General features: G+C 44.5%; 1 protein-coding gene across 1 annotated transcript in view; it reads right to left on the reverse strand.

The window, feature by feature from the left end:
* shroom2a (shroom family member 2a) overlaps nucleotides 1–18532 on the reverse strand; it is a gene marked incomplete at its 5' end in the record, with an annotated part of 131802 nt that overhangs the window by 64971 nt on the left and 48299 nt on the right. Inside the window, one exon of the mRNA XM_083766831.1 lies at nucleotides 8807–8955. Coding sequence (XP_083622957.1) covers nucleotides 8807–8955 — 149 coding nt within the window. The remainder of the gene's footprint in view (nucleotides 1–8806; nucleotides 8956–18532) is intronic.

The following is an 18532-nucleotide window of genomic DNA, read 5'->3' on the forward strand; positions in this document are numbered from 1 at the left end:
CACACACACACACACACACACACACACACACACACACACACACACACACACACACACACACACACACACACACACAGGTAACTACCACTCCAGTCAATGAATAGGGTTTAAGCGATATTATCCCAATATTTGTATGGACCAAAAGACAATAATTTGATCTCTCTCTCTCACCTATAGCCCGATTTATTTTCTCTCAACAACTTCCTCAAGTTCCGCAATCCATCCTTCGGATGTCTCGTCTTACTGAGAGCGATTCAAGACACAATCACTTCTATAGCATTCTATAGCGCTCAGCCGAGAGGTAGGTAGCCCGGGCCAGGGGTCATGAGCTCCAGGCAGTACTGCGTGTCAGCCAGTAGGTGTCCTCCTACCAGACAGACAGACAGACCGAAATGTCTCCATGGAAGAGTAGGAAGATGGTGGTTAGGTTACTTAGTTAAAATATAACTTTATTCCTTAAAATAGGTTCAGGGTCGCAGCTTTTAAAAGGGGAGAGAGAGAGAGAGAGAGAGAGAGAGAGAGAGAGAGAGAGAGAGAGAGAGAGAGAGAGCGAGAGAGAGAGAGAGAGAGACACACACACACACACACACACACACACACACACACACAGGGGTGATGATTTTCACCATCAAAGGTTCTGACGCTGAAAACAAGAATATCTAATATGCTGTATACTAGTGTGGATACTTAGTGAATGTTCTTAACGTGACTCAGTGAAGTACATTATCCTATCCTATTGAAGAGAGGATATTAATAAATATCCTATCCTATTGAAGAGAGGATATTAATAAATATCCTATCCTATTGAGGAGAGGATATTAATAAATATCCTATCCTATTGAGCGTCGCAGTCCCTCCCCCTTTCAGAACAACGAGTGGCCCAGGAAATGAATCGCAATGCATTTTGACCATAGGCATTTCTTAAATTATTTATTTAAAGACCTTTTAAGCGTCGTACGAAGCCAACTCTTGTCGTGACAAATCATGACAACAAACACAATATTTTGGACCAAACAAAGAATTAGAAAGTAGAAAAAAACGGCACGTTACAACACTTTTTTTGTTGTTTTTCTTCTTTCTATTTGAGATGCTCCCGTTCGTTCACTGGTCAGAGAAAGAGCTGCTCCCGTTCGTTCACTGGTCAGAGAAAGAGCTGCTCCCGTTCGTTCACTGGCCAGAGAAAGAGCAGCTCCCGTTCACTGGCCAGAGAAAGAGCTGCTGCCGTTCGTTCACTGGCCAGAGAAAGAGCAGCTCCCGTTCACTGGCCAGAGAAAGAGCTGCTGCCGTTCGTTCACTGGCCAGAGAAAGAGCAGCTCCCGTTCACTGGCCAGAGAAAGAGCTGCTGCCGTTCGTTCACTGGTCAGAGAAAGAGCTGCTGCCGTTCGTTCACTGGTCAGAGAAAGAGCTGCTCCCGTTCGTTCACTGGCCAGAGAAAGAGCAGCTCCCGTTCACTGGCCAGAGAAAGAGCTGCTGCCGTTCGTTCACTGGTCAGAGAAAGAGCTGCTCCCGTTCGTTCACTGGTCAGAGAAAGAGCTGCTCCCGTTCGTTCACTGGTCAGAGAAAGAGCAGCTCCCGTTCACTGGCCAGAGAAAGAGCTGCTCCCGTTCGTTCACTGGTCAGAGAAAGAGCTGCTCCCGTTCGTTCACTGGCCAGAGAAAGAGCTGCTCCCGTTCACTGGCGTATACACGTATAAACGGTACTGTTTGGCCAGAAAGGGATTTCTTTTCACCGGAGGAAAAATATTCTCTATGAGGCAGTTCTCTGATGGGCAATATCGGTAGAGGGCGCAGCGGAGTAACAAAGTACTTTTTTTCCCGGTGTAAACAAAATCCCCTTTTGGCCAAAAAGTACCGTTTATACGTGTGGTGGGGGGCTCAGATTGCGTCCACTAAGGAAAGTAGGCTTTCTAATGACACAACCCGGCTTTGTTATGGTGAGTATAGCAAAAACGTTATTTTTATTTACGCTAAAGTGGAGAGGCTGGTCTGATTTGGATTTGAGATTTAAAAACCGAAAGTCCCATAGCCTTATACTGCAGCTGCAGGGCAGAATCGAAGCAGTAGAAGGTTATGGACCAGACCATATAGCCTGGATCCAGACCATAGACTCAGCCCCACTCTCTGAGTGGACTGACCATCTTGTCCGACCCAGGATTCAAACCCTGGCCTCTGCACGCGAGGGACTACATTTCATCCACTATACCACTACCACAATTCCCGCTTATCCAAAGCGCTCTGACGACGTTCAGGCAGTGCTATATACTTCTCAACCAGTATAGGTTCCCTACGGCCCGATATCACAATATTTATGGAGCAAAAATAAAGCAATATTTGATAGTTACGCAACCCATCCTTCAGATGTCTCGCATTACTGAAACCACACTCTGAACATGGATTAAGGAACGAACCCAAGAGGCAATCCCTGCTTAGGGAGGTGTTTATGGGCTTATGGGCTTCAGGCAGAGTCTCGGAGCACCTGGCTGGTTTATGAGCTTCAGGCAGAGGCTCAGAGCTCAGTTGATTAGTTAAAATAACATTTTATTTCATCACGACGCGTTCCAGATGTGTGTAACTACTGATCTGTACAAATGCACGGTCTCAGAGGAGCTACACAAATGATTCATCCGACACTGTACATGTCACAACATTTTAATTAGATCACAATGTGCTCTCCAGCTGCTCTACCAAGAACCAAAAAAAAACAAAAACAAAGTCATCAACCTCCCACGACGCCTCTGTGCGTGTGCGTGCGCGTGTGTGTGTGTGTGTGCGCGCGCGCGCGCGCGCGCGTGCGTGTGTGTGTGCGTGTGTGTGTGTGTGTGAGAGAGAAACGGTCTGTGTACTTTTTTTTGTTTGTTTTTCCAGTACCCTTTCACGGAGCAGATTAAAAATTGACCCGTACGTCGTATACGAGATGTTTATTAATTACCACGCTGGGGGGTAAGTGCGCTGTGTGACGACGGTGGACTTTGAGAGTGAAACCTGCCACACTAAACCCAAGCGTTTAGGTTATAAGCAGTATTAAACACTTATTTGAAACACTTTTTAAATGTGTCACAGTGTTTAGGTTATGAACAGAAGAACGTGTTTAATCGCCAGTAACACTTTTTAAACACATAAACGTGTTTACAATCAAAGTCAGTCATGTAGGTGTTTAGAATTTGAACACTAGGTGTTCTCGTGAGGTGTTTGAGTGAACTCGTGTTCTACTGTATTTTATGACCATTATTAAACATGTGGCATTTTATTATTACACACTGGTGTTTAGGTTTAAACGTGTCACATGTTCCAGGGATTTACATGTGTGTTGTTTGCAAAGAGGACGCCCACAACCAAAATGTGAACCGATGGATTGGAGCAAACTGCCAGTGACAAATTGACCCTTAAGGAAGGGAGTTGTGTGCATATTTGTACAATACATTAATTATGTATAATAGCTCATACATAATGCATACATACAGTAATCATACAACATGCAAATCCATGTCCAATTTCAGGAGGGCCAAGCAAGCACCCTGATTGATTGATGATCCATTCATGTGATTTCGAGGCAATTTAAATTGAACTTGATTTTTTTTCACCCGGTGCATAATTATGCCTAAACTGTAATCCTGGGCACTACTGTAACCCATTTTTCACCCCTGTGTCAACCATCTAATGTGATCCTGGGCTCTACACACCCTCCACCAACCTAGTCCCCATATATGGGGGACAATGGGAGAGCAACGGACTTGAACTCATGCTTCCTTCATGCCTGAGTGTCCAAGTTGCTCCTTTACACCTGACAGGGGGGAGTTTCCCTGGTTGGACGTAGCGCGTGGAAGGAACACGTTATTCCAACCAGTTCCTTTCCCCTCCATCAGGCGCCCCGGCTGGCCAGGGGGAGGCCGTTTAGTGACCAGGATTTCGGTCATTCTTCAGTGCATGAGGAGTGAGCCGGTCGCTTCTCATCACCGGACAGGACAGGACAGGGGGGGAGTTTCCCCAGTAGGACGTACAGTAGTGCGTGGAAGGAACGCCTTATTCCAACCAGTTATTTTGCCAAAGAAATCCACATACTCACACGCACATTCTGTGAGATAAAACAGGTCTACGAGACAGAAAACTATGTACGGTATAAGTATTATGTCAAAGAAGAAACGATCCTTGCGTGACCAAATTAGAGCTGGCATACTGTACTTGGTCTGCATATTGAGACAGGTAGATATGTAGAGGATAGACTATGTAGTCTGTGAGATCTAAAGGTAGATGTGGAGGAGGATAGACTATGTGGTCTGTGAGATCTAAAGGTAGATATGTAGGCACTGTGGAGGAGGATAGACTATGTAGTCTGTGAGATCTAAAGGTAGATATATATGTAGGTACGGTGGAGGAGGATAGACTATGTAGTCTGTGAGATCTAAAGGTAGATATATATGTAGGTACGGTGGGGGAGGATAGACTATGTAGTCTGTGAGATCTAAAGGTAGATATATATGTAGGTACGGTGGAGGAGGATAGACTATGTAGTCTGTGAGATCTAAAGGTAGATATGTAGGCACGGTGGAGGAGGATAGACTATGTAGTCTGTGAGATCTAAAGGTAGATATGTAGGCACGGTGGAGGAGGATAGACTATGTAGTCTGTGAGATCTAAAGGTAGATATATATGTAGGTACGGTGGAGGAGGATAGACTATGTAGTCTGTGAGATCTAAAGGTAGATATATATGTAGGCACGGTGGAGGAGGATAGACTATGTAGTCTGTGAGATCTAAAGGTAGATATATATGTAGGCACGGTGGAGGAGGATAGACTATGTAGTCTGTGAGATCTAAAGGTAGATATATATGTAGGTACGGTGGAGGAGGATAGACTATGTAGTCTGTGAGATCTAAAGGTAGATATATATGTAGGTACGGTGGAGGAGGATAGACTATGTAGTCTGTGAGATCTAAAGGTAGATATATATGTAGGTACGGTGGAGGAGGATAGACTATGTAGTCTGTGAGATCTAAAGCAAATCGAAAAAAATGAAATGCATTTTGGTTTTTTTACTGTCCATTCTATACAACTCCATTAGGGAGAGACTTTTTAATAAGATAGACCCAAACCATGACTTTGTATGGTTGATGCTTGTATGCTTCGAGAGACTGAATGAAGCGCCCGTTTCAAAAGTACACCTTTTCATTTGCCTTCATTCCTTGAGAAGGCCTCATGGTCAATGAGGAGGAGAGGGCCATTTAAAATGGCCCCCGTTATGAATATTTTTGTTTTGTTTTGTTTCTTTTTTTTGTTCGAATAATGTACAAAATATGTATGAACAGGAAGGACTGTAGTTCAGTCAGTTGTATTCTGTGTGAAATGTGTCATACGATCCCATATGGGATGGGCCAAAGTGGCATGACACGAAAATAAATATTTCATTCATTCATTCATTCATACAGTATAGGGTATGGGTGCTGATGACACCACGGAGGAGAGTATACACACCCACCACAGCGTCCCGTGCCGGGAATCGAACCCGAAACCTTCTAGCTGTGAGGTGACACACCGCTCTACCGCTCTACCGTTCCCCCCCCCCCCCCCCCCCCCCAAACTTTGGCAATGCCTTCTATAATTCCCGGCAGCATGCTTTGTGTTGCCTAGTGTTGTGCAACGGAATCTGCAGAGAGGAATGCGGTATCTGTGATGGTATCTCGTAATGATTCACGGGGACTGTCCCCAGAGATCCACCACGGTGCTCAAAGGCAGAGAAGAGTTTAACAGGGAACAGAGATGGTCAATATAGGACAATACTGTACTCTCTATCCGTAAAGCCTTCAAGTCCCTTAAAAGGGAAAGTCTATTATGATATGGCACACACACACACACACACACACACACACACACACACACACACACACACACACACACACACACACACACACACACACACACACACACACACACACACACACACACACGTGTCACTGTGTGCACATGAATGAGCCGCGATGGGCTTCCTTGTGCAGCGGTATTTGTTTAAAGGTTTAATGACATTAATTTTCATTTATTTGTATTTGTATTTTTTATTTTAGGTTTTATGACCTCAATTACACCCAAAAAACCTGAACTTTGAACATTCAGTGGATTTTCTGTGGTCTGAAGTTTTCTTTGGGGTTTTTTGGGCCTTTTGAGCTACAATGAAAACAGGCAACACAGTGAAACAGTGACATCTGCTGGCAAATCCCATTGACATATATGGGATTTGCAGTAATTGATGTCACTTACTGCCTGCAAATCTGTTTGAGCCAGAAAACCCCAGATCACAGAAAATCTACTGAATGTTAAAAGTTCATGTTTTTTGGGTGCAATTGAGATTAGAAAACCTAAAAAAAACAAGAACAATTTCAAAACCTTTTTTTTTATGTCACAATCCCTTTAAGGCTTACTGTACGTTATGCTGTGATCCAACGGGCCCAGGCCGTACGGTGCGGTGCAGCCATCAGGCCCACGTACAGTACGGCCAGCGGAACAATGAGACCTACTGTATGTTTCTCACTCAATGTACAGATTGTGGACACAGACCTTCAGCGCTCAGTGATTCAGCATGCCGCTGACGCAGGGAAATATGCGCCGTATAAGACCCCTCCGCTGACGCAGGGAAATATGCACCGTATAAGACCCCTCCGCTAACGCAGGGAAATATGCACCGTATAAGACCCCTCCGCTCCGCCTACAAGGAGCGGTGGTGGGTTCGGCAGTGCGTGTGTGAGTGAGTGAGTGTGTGAGTGAGTGAGTGTGTGAGTGAGTGTGTGAGTGTGTGAGTGTGAGTGTGTGAGTGTGTGAGTGTGTGAGTGTGTGAGTGCGTCAGGGGAATGGCTGCGTTCGGCGGAGGGTGAAATGGAGAGTGACGTGACGTACAGTTAAACTACGCTAAGACGAGGGTCTTATCGCAAAGAGACGAGACAGAGACAGAGAGATGACCGTCAGAACAGACAGATCATTGAGACAGGGACAGAGAGACAGGGACAGAGAGACAGGGACAGAGAGACAGGGACAGAGACAGGGACAGAGAGACAGGGACAGAGAGACAGGGACAGAGAGACAGGGACAGAGAGACAGGGACAGAGACTGAGAGACAGAGAGACAGGGACAGAGAGATGACTGTCAGAACAGACAGATCATTGCATTCGGTGATACTTCCTTTTTAGTCCTGACCTTCCCACCTACATAAACCCATAGCTGGGGAGTATCCTGACCTTCCCACCTACATGAACCCATAGCTGGGGAGTATCCTGACCTTCCCACCTACATGAACCCATAGCTGGGGAGTATCCTGACCTTCCCACCTACATGAACCCATAGCTGGGGAGTATCCTGACCTTCCCACCTACATAAACCCATGGCTGGGGAGTATCCTGACCTTCCCACCTACATAAACCCATGGCTGGGGAGTATCCTGACCTTCCCACCTACATAAACCCATGGCTGGGAGTATCCTGACCTTCCCACCTACATAAACCCATAGCTGGGGAGTATCCTGACCTTCCCACCTACATAAACCCATGGCTGGGGAGTATCCTGACCTTCCCACCTACATAAACCCATATCTGGGGAGTATCCTGACCTTCCCACCTACATAAACCCATGGCTGGGGAGTATCCTGACCTTCCCACCTACATAAACCCATGGCTGGGGAGTATCCTGACCTTCCCACCTACATAAACCCATGGCTGGGAGTATCCTGACCTTCCCACCTACATAAACCCATAGCTGGGAGGGAGTAGTAGTGGTGGTGGAAGCAGTACTATGATTTATCGTAAGTATAAAAGTAGCACAAGTACAACACCTAAGTACTATATGTTCAACAATGTTGCTCCGTTGACTTTGTCGCCGTCAGGGCCAGAAACCTTGTATATGGCCCAGGCCGTAGCGTAACGGTCTGGGCACCGGACTGGTGATCCAGTCGCGGTGTGCCGCGGGTTCGACTCCCGGACCCGACACGGCCTTTACCGCATGTCATCCCCCCATCTCTCTCCCGTTTCCTGTCAGCCTACTTTCTATCCCTTAAAAAATCAATAAAGGCGTAAGCCGCAAAAAAATATCTTAAAAAAAAAAAGAAACCTTGTATATTTAAGCAATAAGCCACGAGAGGTCTCAGGTTAGCGGGTATTTTACACTGGCTGGGGGCGTAGGCAGACCCGACGCGGAGCCGAGGGTCTTCTACCTCCCAGCCAGTGTAAAATACCCGGTAAGCTGGGGGCCTCGAGTGGCTTATTGCTTTTCTAAAACGGTTACAAACATATATCAATATTAACCTAATACAACTATTAAATTCACAAAAGTAGCTACGCTTCGCGCCACCAGAGCGAGCGAGCCAGAGCCACAACACTTCCTTGTTGTGCTCGGCAAGTAGGCTATGTGACGGGAGAATAGCGCTTGATGTATTTACGGGGCTGCCTGGAGCCACACATTCACAGTCATATGAGCCGGGCGGTGCTTATTGACGGCACCGCACGGCATGCGTTTGTAAAGCAATCAAGTGCTCCCCTTCCCCAGTTGAGCTACGAGGCTGCAGGATGATATACAACATGATTGAAGGAGTTGAAGATTGAAGGTCAACGGTGAAATTTACACCGGTCACGTGACGGTAACCAGCCAATCAGATTGAAGTATTGGGACTATACCCGTTTTAGAATGTATCTTTTATCTCATAAATTAATGAACTAATTAGTCACATACAAACAGCAGTGAAAAAATATCGCCGATCGGCTTTTTTTCCGGCCCCCAGGTCGAGGGTCCATCTCTACAGGGAGGAAAGGTGTGTGAGAGGGTTGTTACGTACCGTTTGACCACCAGGGCGAGGGTCTTGTGGGATCCTTTCACCAGGCAGATGGCTTCCTGTCGGGATCCGCTCAGCGGGATCTCGTTGATGTTGACCAGCTCGTCTCCCGCCTGGAGGCTCACCGCCGCCGCCCTGCTGCCCGTCTCCACCTACAACACATACACAACGTTTATATATATATAGGCCCCCTGTCGCCGCCCTGCTGGCCTGCTCCACCTACAACACATACACAACCTTTATATATAGGCTCAGTGGCGCCGCCCTGCTGCCCTGCTCCACCTACAACACATACACAACCTTTATATATAGGCTCAGTGGCGCCGCCCTGCTGCCCTGCTCCACCTGGTGCAACCACAACACATACACAACGTTTATATATAGGCTCACTGTCGCCGCCCTGCTGGCCAGCTCCACCTGGTGCAACAACAACAACACATTAAATTAACTCATTCTGACCTGAGATCAGATTCTGAAAATGTCTGTATATGAAAATGACCGTTTTCTGAAAAAGCTATGTTTCCATGTCAGTCGTTCTTCGATTCTTCAAAAAATAGCAGATCTACAAGCTTGTAGATCTGCTATTTTTCAATAGCTAAAGCATAACGTAATGCTATAACACCAAAAAGGGGTTCCCGCCCCAAAATGGGTTAACACAGTAGGTTCAGGAGGAGCAAAGAAGAGGTCTAAAAGGCCAGCCTATCAAAGAAGAGGTCTAAAAGGCAAGCCTATCAAAGAAGAGGTCTTAAAGGCCAGCCTATCAAAAAAGAGGTCTTAAAGGCCAGCCTATCAAAGAAGAGGTCTAAAAGGCCAGCCTATCAAAAAAGAGGTCTTAAAGGCCAGCCTATCAAAAAAGAGGTCTTAAAGGCCAGCCTATCAAAGAAGAGGTCTTAAAGGCCAGCCTATCAAAGAAGAGGTCTTAAAGGCCAGCCTATCAAAGAAGAGGTCTTAAAGGCCAGCCTATCAAAGAAGAGGTCTTAAAGGCCAGCCTATCAAAGAAGAGGTCTTAAAGGCCAGCCTATCAAAAAAGAGGTCTTAAAGGCCAGCCTATCAAAAAAGAGGTCTTAAAGGCCAGCCTATCAAAAAAGAGGTCTTAAAGGCCAGCCTATCGGCATTGCCCGTCATCAGGCCACCGATTGGAGCGTCTTGCATAAATTAAAAACCAGGTATGTGCACACAGACATCAAAGGGGGCTTCAGCCCCTGCCCTTTTAACCCGTCTGTAAAACAACTGCCCCATATAATACTCCAGACCACGAATGCAGCGTTTACTACATGGTGAAAGAAATGCTAAATGCCCCTCCTCTCCTTTCCATGCCAGCCTTCAGGAGAATTGCTTTTTTTCCCCCGAAGTCTCCTGAACTTGAACACAGTATTTCGCGTCGAACAGATTCGTTTTTCCGAAATCCATGTCGTTACACACCTGCATCTCATTCTCCACCTGCTAAAGAGTGCTGGGTCGCACCCCTGAAAATAGCTGATCTACAAGCTCTCAACGCGTCGCAGCGCGACGCGTTGAGAGCTTGCTAGATCTGCTATTTTCCGCTATTCTTGTCCAAAAGTGCGGGATTTCAGCCTCTCTCCAACACGTCCCTGATGAAGACAACTTGTTATGGCTGTTTTTTTTTTTAAAGCACCATGAGGCAGTTTTCTCTCTTGCTCCAGACAGACGGACGGACGGCTGGACTGTTTGGAGAAGCTGCTTTTATTTTCCACAAACCACCAGGGCCTAAATATAGACCGTCTGTTAAAACAGTGTAATTGTCGTATTCGTGTCGTACAGTTATGCAATACTCGCAGAGAGGAAGGGGCACAGTGGACACATATACCCGCTGGGGGAAGGGGGGGGGGGGGCTTTTTATGTTATCCTTCCAGCATAACCTTTGACTTACCCATAGATATATATATATATATATATATATATATATATATAAGACTGTACTAGCCTATACCTTTCACTTCAACCCATATTCCCTTGTACAATCTGATACCTCACACTAAACCTGACGTTGGGCGACCTCTGGTTGGAGGCCCTCAGTAAGTAGACAGTTGGATATAGAGCAATTTACTATCTAAACTGAAAGATGGATACAATGTAATGTATAACCTAGATACCATACCCTGATGGAAAATGCTGTTTATTTTATTATTATTATTATTTATTTTTTCTTCTTACTATGTTCATTAGTACTTTCAAAACTAGTTTACTAATTACTTTTACTGTCTTGTACTGTCTGTCTTTGTTTTATTTGTCTTGTTCTGACCTTGATTGGGGGGGAGGGGGGGGGGGGGATATTTACATGTCGGATACAACAAAATGTACACGTAATTATGTTTTTTCATTTATTCATAAATACAAATCAAAATAAAGTGTTAAAAAAAAGACTGTACTACCCATATATATATATATATATATATATATATATATATATAAGACTGTACTACCCATGTAGAGATAGCACTATACAGTATGCATGCATAGTTTCATTATATAGACATTCCACTGTTACGTTCTTATAGGTATATGATTCATGTGATGTATTGCCATGCTTTTTGTTCTTGCTTAATGTAAGTCGCTCTGGATTAAGAGCATCTGCTATTAAATGCCTAAATTGTACAGTGTATGCACAGTAGTGCATACTGTACATCAGTGTGTACAGTAAACCATGATGTGAATAATATTCCATTCTATAGACTAGAGGCTCTGAATGGAATGGAAACCATTTCCTCAAGACGTGCAACCAATGAAATGACCCTCACAGGAGGGCTGTGAGCTCTAGATATATATACAACCAATGAAATGACCCTCACGGGAGGGCTGTGAGCTCTAGATGTATATACAACCAATGAAACGACCCTCACAGGAGGGCTGTGAGCTCTAGATGTATATACAACCAATGAAACGACCCTCACAGGAGGGCTGTGAGCTCTAGATATATATACAACCAATGAAACGACCCTCACAGGAGGGCTGTGAGCTCTAGATGTATATACAACCAATGAAACGACCCTCACAGGAGGGCTGTGAGCTCTAGATGTATATACAACCAATGAAATGACCCTCACAGGAGGGCTGTGAGCTCTAGATGTATATACAACCAATGAAACGACCCTCACAGGAGGGCTGTGAGCTCTAGATATATATACAACCAATGAAATGACCCTCACAGGAGGGCTGTGAGCTCTAGATATATATACAACCAATGAAATGACCCTCTGTGAGCTCTAGATATATATACAACCAATGAAACGACACTCTGTGAGCTCTAGATATATATACAACCAATGAAATGACCCTCTGTGAGCTCTAGATATATATACAACCAATGAAATGACCCTCACAGGAGGGCTGTGAGCTCTAGATATATATACAACCAATGAAACGACCCTCACAGGAGGGCTGTGAGCTCTAGATATATATACAACCAATGAAACGACCCTCACAGGAGGGCTGTGAGCTCTAGATATATATACAACCAATGAAATGACCCTCACAGGAGGGCTGTGAGCTCTAGATATATATACAACCAATGAAACGACACTCTGTGAGCTCTAGATATATATATACAAGCAGGATGGCAGCTGGGCCTCATCTACTGTACCACGCACACACACACTGTACCGCACCGCACACACTGTACCGCACCGCACACACTGTACCGCACCGCACACACTGTACCGCACCGCACACACTGTACCGCACCGCACACACTGTACCGCACGCACTGCGACACACGCACTGCAACGCACGCACGCACCGTGACACATGCACGCACGCGATGTGACGCACACACACACACGCACGTACGCACGCACGCATAAGCTCGGATAAAAGATAAAGGGCATTGTGTTGTGCGTTGTTGTGCGTCTAAAAGCAGTGGTTCTCCAGTTTGACATGCATTAGTCTGCCCGACCCACCATTTAATGGCATTTCTATCGGAGGCTCCCGATTTATATTAAAGTAAAAACAATGTTTAGATTCATCTGGAAACAGCTGGAGACCTGCATCGTTTGGACCCTTTAGAACGTTGACACCCCCCCCCCCCCCCCCCCCCCCCCCCCCCCCCCCTTCGTTGGCACAACCATACAAAGTCATACAGGTGGAACAGCGTGCACTCCATGTGAAAAGCACACCACACACGCACACACACACGCACACACTTATTGGCAACTCAGCGCAACGCAGCTGAGTTCTGAAGCTGATTATGAGTCCTGCCGCCCTGAGAGAGAGAGAGGGAGAGAGAGAGAGAGAGAGAGAGAGAGAGAGAGAAGATGAGAGAGAGAGAGAGAGAGAGAGAGAGAGAGAGAGAGAGCGCTGCATGACTCAACTCCAGTGGCATGTGTAGGTTTTAAAGCCTGTTAGGTCTTATACAGCCTTCACCCCCTCCCCAAAACAGACTCCAGATAGACAGGCTTCACCCCCTCCCAAAACAGACTCCAGATAGCGGCCATCACAGCTCCCTTTTCATTATTGTAGTAATAAAGAGGATTTGGAGACGGTCAGATTGAGAACTATATCACCACGACTAAGCCGTATGTAGTCGTACGACGGTGTCGGGTATATAAAAAACAAATAGCAGCACTGTACAATTTTAAGCTACTTTTCTTGAGTGAACCCGACTTGACTTTTACTTGAATTGTCAATACTTTTTACTCCACCACATCTCAGATGCAAATATTGTACTATTTTACTCTGCTACGATTATTTGAAAAATGTAGTGCATACTGATGGTACTAAGTACATATTACTGATGCCAATATCTTTGGTACTAAGTACATATTGATGCCAATATCTTTGGTACTAAGTACATATTACTGATGCCAATATCTTTGGTACTAAGTACATATTACTGATGCCAATATCTTTGGTACTAAGTACATACTGATGCCAATATCTTTGGTACTAAGTACATATTACTGATGCCAATATCTTTGGTACTAAGTACATACTGATGCCAATATCTTTGGTACTAAGTACATACTGATGCCAATATCTTTGGTACTAAGTACATACTGATGCCAATATCTTTGGTACTAAGTACATATTACTGATGCCAATATCTTTGGTACTAAGTACATACTGATGCCAATATCTTTGGTACTAAGTACAATACTGATGCCAATATCTTTGGTACTAAGTAGGGCTGCACGATATGGACAAAAATTCATATCACGATATATATGGCAGATATCTCGATATCGATACGATACGATATAATATATATCACGATATATATGGCAGATATCTCGATATCGATACGATACGATATATCGTGCAGCAACATATTTTCTTAATGGGCGTGGCTAGCGATTCAGGGCTGGAGCCAGGCTACAACAGGACAGAGGGACAAACGGAGTGATGGTTTATTTTCCGAGGGGCACAGGCTAAAACAGAGGGCTGGCTTTAGAAGTGGACGATATATCGATATGTCGACGATATATCTATATCGCGATACCGTTGCCTTTTTGCGATACTGATATTGTGCATGTTCATACCTCGATACCGATACGATATATTGTGCAGCCCTAGTACTAAGTACATACTGATGCCAATATCTTTGGTACTAAGTACATACTGATGCCAGTACATTTTTACTTGAAACAGAGCATTTCTACATTGCAGTATTGATACGTTTAGGAGGAAAGCTTGTATCCCAGCAGGCTCCATGAGGAGGCCTGGCTGGCTCCCTAGCTGCTCTCCATATGGTAACAGGACAGTTCTCTAGAGAGTCTTTTAACCCATTCTGGACGGGAACCCCTTTTGGTGTTTTAACAAAGCATTATGGTATTATTTAGCTATTGAAAAATAGCAGATCTACAAAGCTCGTAGCGCGCCACCGAGTGGTGCGCTACGAGCTTGTAGGTCTGCTATTTTTGAAATATCGAAGAACGACTGACATAGAAACATGGCTTTTTCAGAAAAACTGTCAGGATGTAGAAGAACATTTTTTTTAGAATATGATCTCAGGTCAGAATGGAAAACTGTCAGGATGTAGAAAACATTGATAGAATCTGATCTCAGGTCAGAATGAAAAACTGTCAGGATGTAGAAGAACATTTTTTTAGAAGCTGATCTCAGGTCAGAATGGAAAACTGTCAGGATGTAGAAGAACATTTTTTTAGAATCTGATCTCAGGTCAGAATGGAAAACTGTCAGGATGTAGAAGAACATTTTTTAGAATCTGATCTCAGGTCAGAATGGAAACTGTCAGGATGTAGAAGAACATTTTTTAGAATCTGATCTCAGGTCAGAATGGAAACTATCAGGATGTAGAAGAACATTTTTTTAGAATCTGATCTCAGGTCAGAATGGAAAACTGTCAGGATGTAGAAGAATTTTTTTTAGAATCTGATCTCAGGTCAGAATGGAAACTGTCAGGACGTAGAAGAACATTTTTTTAGAATCTGATCTCAGGTCAGAATGAAAAACTGTCAGGATGTAGAAGACATTTTTAGAATCTGATCTCAGGTCAGAATGGAAACTATCAGGATGTAGAAGACATTTTTAGAATCTGATCTCAGGTCAGAATGGAAAACTGTCAGGATGTAGAAGAACATTTTTTAGAATCTGATCTCAGGTCAGAATGGAAAACTGTCAGGATGTAGAATAACATTTTTTTTAATCTGATCTCAGGTCAGAATGGAAACTGTCAGGATGTAGAAGAACATTTTTTAGAATCTGATCTCAGGTCAGAATGGAAACTGTCAGGATGTAGAAGAACATTTTTTAGAATCTGATCTCAGGTCAGAATGGAAAACTGTCAGGATGTAGAAGAATTTTTTTTTAGAATCTGATCTCAGGTCAGAATGGAAAACTGTCAGGACGTAGAAGAACATTTTTTTAGAATCTGATCTCAGGTCAGAATGGAAACTGTCAGGACGTAGAAGAACATTTTTTTAGAATCTGATCTCAGGTCAGAACGGCTTAATGGCATGGTGTTCTGTTAGCCGTGCGAGCCGAGAGGCCTCCACGCGGCTCTCGAGGTATTTAACCCATTCTGACCTGAGATCAGATTAAAAAAAAAAATGTCAGTCGTTCTTCGATTTTTCAAAAAATAGCAGACCTACAAGCTCGTATCGCGCCACTCGGTGGCGCGATATGAGCTTGTAGATCTGCTATTTTTCAATAGCTAAAGCATAACGTGATGCCAACACCAAAAATGGGTGCCCGGTCAGAATGGGTTAATGGAAGCCTGAAAAGCAAACAGTGGCAGAGCTTTGGCTCCGTGTTATTATTAAAAACAACAGACCTCGTCTACAGAGATATGGGTCAGAGTGTTGATAGGGCCGGGGCAGGGCCTATTACAATTTATGTAACAACTTTCTACCCAGTGTCAATTGTAATCCTGCATGGCACTACACTCCCTCTGCCAACCTGTGGGGGGGCAGCGGACTGACCTCATGCTTCCTTCAATGCATGAGGAGTCCAAGCTCCTGACAGGGGGGGGGGGGGGGGGGGGATATCCCTGTAAGTGAAATAAATAAAATGCTCAATGATTACCAACAGAATATCTGTGACCAAAACTGACTGAGAGCCTGCCATGGTGCAAATTCCAGCTTTTCACCAGATGAGGAGAAAAAATGTTTTATCCTAAATGAGTAAAAATGAAAAGAAAATGCTTAAACATGTAGCTATAGGTGTAATGTTAGAGTCCACAGAAGAAGTGAACCTTTAAAGTCTGTTTTCTCAACTCGCTGTTTCTCTGCCAAGACATTACTCCATATATCTCCAAAACGTCCATTTAAAGCTATATGATTCCCTGCGAAAATTAGAAAAAAGTCCAATGGCAGTCCCTCAGTCAAAAATGTTTTCTGTGTGGAGTTTGCATGTTCTCCCCGTGTCCCCTAGGGTAGGTACCCTCACAAAAAAACATGCAGTAATCCTGGTCACTAAACTGCCTTCCTCTGGCCAGCCGGGGCGCCTGATGGAGGGGAAAGGAACTGGTTGGAATAACGTGTTCCTTCCACGCGCTATACGACGTCCAACCAACTTTGATGAATTGAACAATGTGGACCCTGTTGTAAACAAGTGTAATGCTTAATTGGGTCGTCCACTCACAGTTGACAGTCTTTGTATTGAGTTTGTGCTTAAAAATGTACTGTAAATTCTACAAACTGTTAATAAATATTTCAATCAATTCAATCAAACCAGGGAAACTCCCCCCTGTCAGGTGTAAAGGAGCAACTTGGACACTCAGGCATGAAGGAAGCATGAGTTCAAGTCCGTTGCTCTCCCCTTGTCCCCCATATATGGGGACTATAGGTTGGTGGAGGGTGTGTAGAGCCCAGGATCACATTAGATAATTGACACAGGGGTGAAAAATGGGTTACAAAATCGTGGGATAAAAAAAATTTATAAAAAGAAAAACCCCAAAACATATCTCTCTGTGATTCAGGCCAGAGGTTTGCTTGAGCTATGGGACCAGAGCGAACGTTAACAGGCCAATTGGACAGAGGATAAGAGCACAGATTGCTGTCGGAGGAGAGCCTTATCTGAGCTCTGACAACAAGGTCAACACGGCTGCCTAAAAGACTTGTGTTTATATTATGACTCACTGTGTGTGTGGAGTGTAATAGTTGTAGCACACATTACATACTGTATCTACAGTATAAGCCCTTATGGTTTTCACAATCAGCTAGTCGTCATTACGTGCTGGATGTAATCCCCCCCCTGGCTCCAGTGTGTACTGTACAGACAACACAGCATGTACAGTCATATCTATAATGCCTAAATGATGCTCCGTCCGTTGTGTGTGAGACTTGCCCACGTGACGTGAAGTAGCCGCTGGTCTACGACGCTCACACAACGCCAGCAGAAAACAACATTAAACAAGTGAAAATGGAAGTGCAGACGAAACAAAGACTGAGCAGATGATTATTGGAACCGCAGCAGACGCCAAAAGTGCAAAGCTGATGAATTATCTTTGTGGCGTTTGTGGCTCTCCTGACTGGATAAAAGTCATATCTTCAGCTTATTAAAATAGCTGAAGAGAGAGAGAGAGAGAGAGAGAGAGAGACACTGAACAAACAGTCTGTAACAGTGATTACGGATCAGAATACCGTAACCTTTTAACAAAACACTTTTGTTTCCTCCTTTTAAACACATTAGGCCGATGCACACCTCAAAAATGTTGCTGACAGGTGTGTAGGACAAATAACAAATGCATAAAAGGTCATCTTTGTTTGAACAACAACAAAAAAAGGACCCGAAACGTTACATTAATGAAGAGCAACATTTGTTTTGCTAAGTTTCTTCTGACAGTGTGTGTGTGTGTGTGTGTGTGTGTGTGTGTGTGTGGGACGGCTCCTTTTCTTTGTTATTCAAAGATCCCCCTTTTCTTCTCCCCTTTTATAAACCTAATAAACATATCAACTTACACCCTCCCTTAATTGACCTGGGCCTCAGAGTATAAACCATCAGAGGAGCGTCTCTCCCTCCAGTAGGAACACGGAGGAACCGACGAGGCACGCCAGACAGAACCACAAGACATAAAAGGCAACAAAACTCGCCCGCACTGCTTTTTACACACAGACACGCACGCGCACGCACACACACACACACACACACACACACACACCGCTCTCTCAAGGACACGCTCGCTCCTTCATTATCTGCATCCAGCAGGAAGCCTCTATATCAGTCCAGCGAGAGGCATCCTGGACGCTAGAGGATGGATCATCCGTTCCAAAATAGCCGCGAGCGAGCAGAGGAGGAGGAAGAAGAAGTACT

This window comes from Protomyctophum parallelum, assembly GCF_964188405.1.
Source record: "Protomyctophum parallelum genome assembly, chromosome: 6".
Taxonomy (NCBI): domain Eukaryota; kingdom Metazoa; phylum Chordata; class Actinopteri; order Myctophiformes; family Myctophidae; genus Protomyctophum; species Protomyctophum parallelum.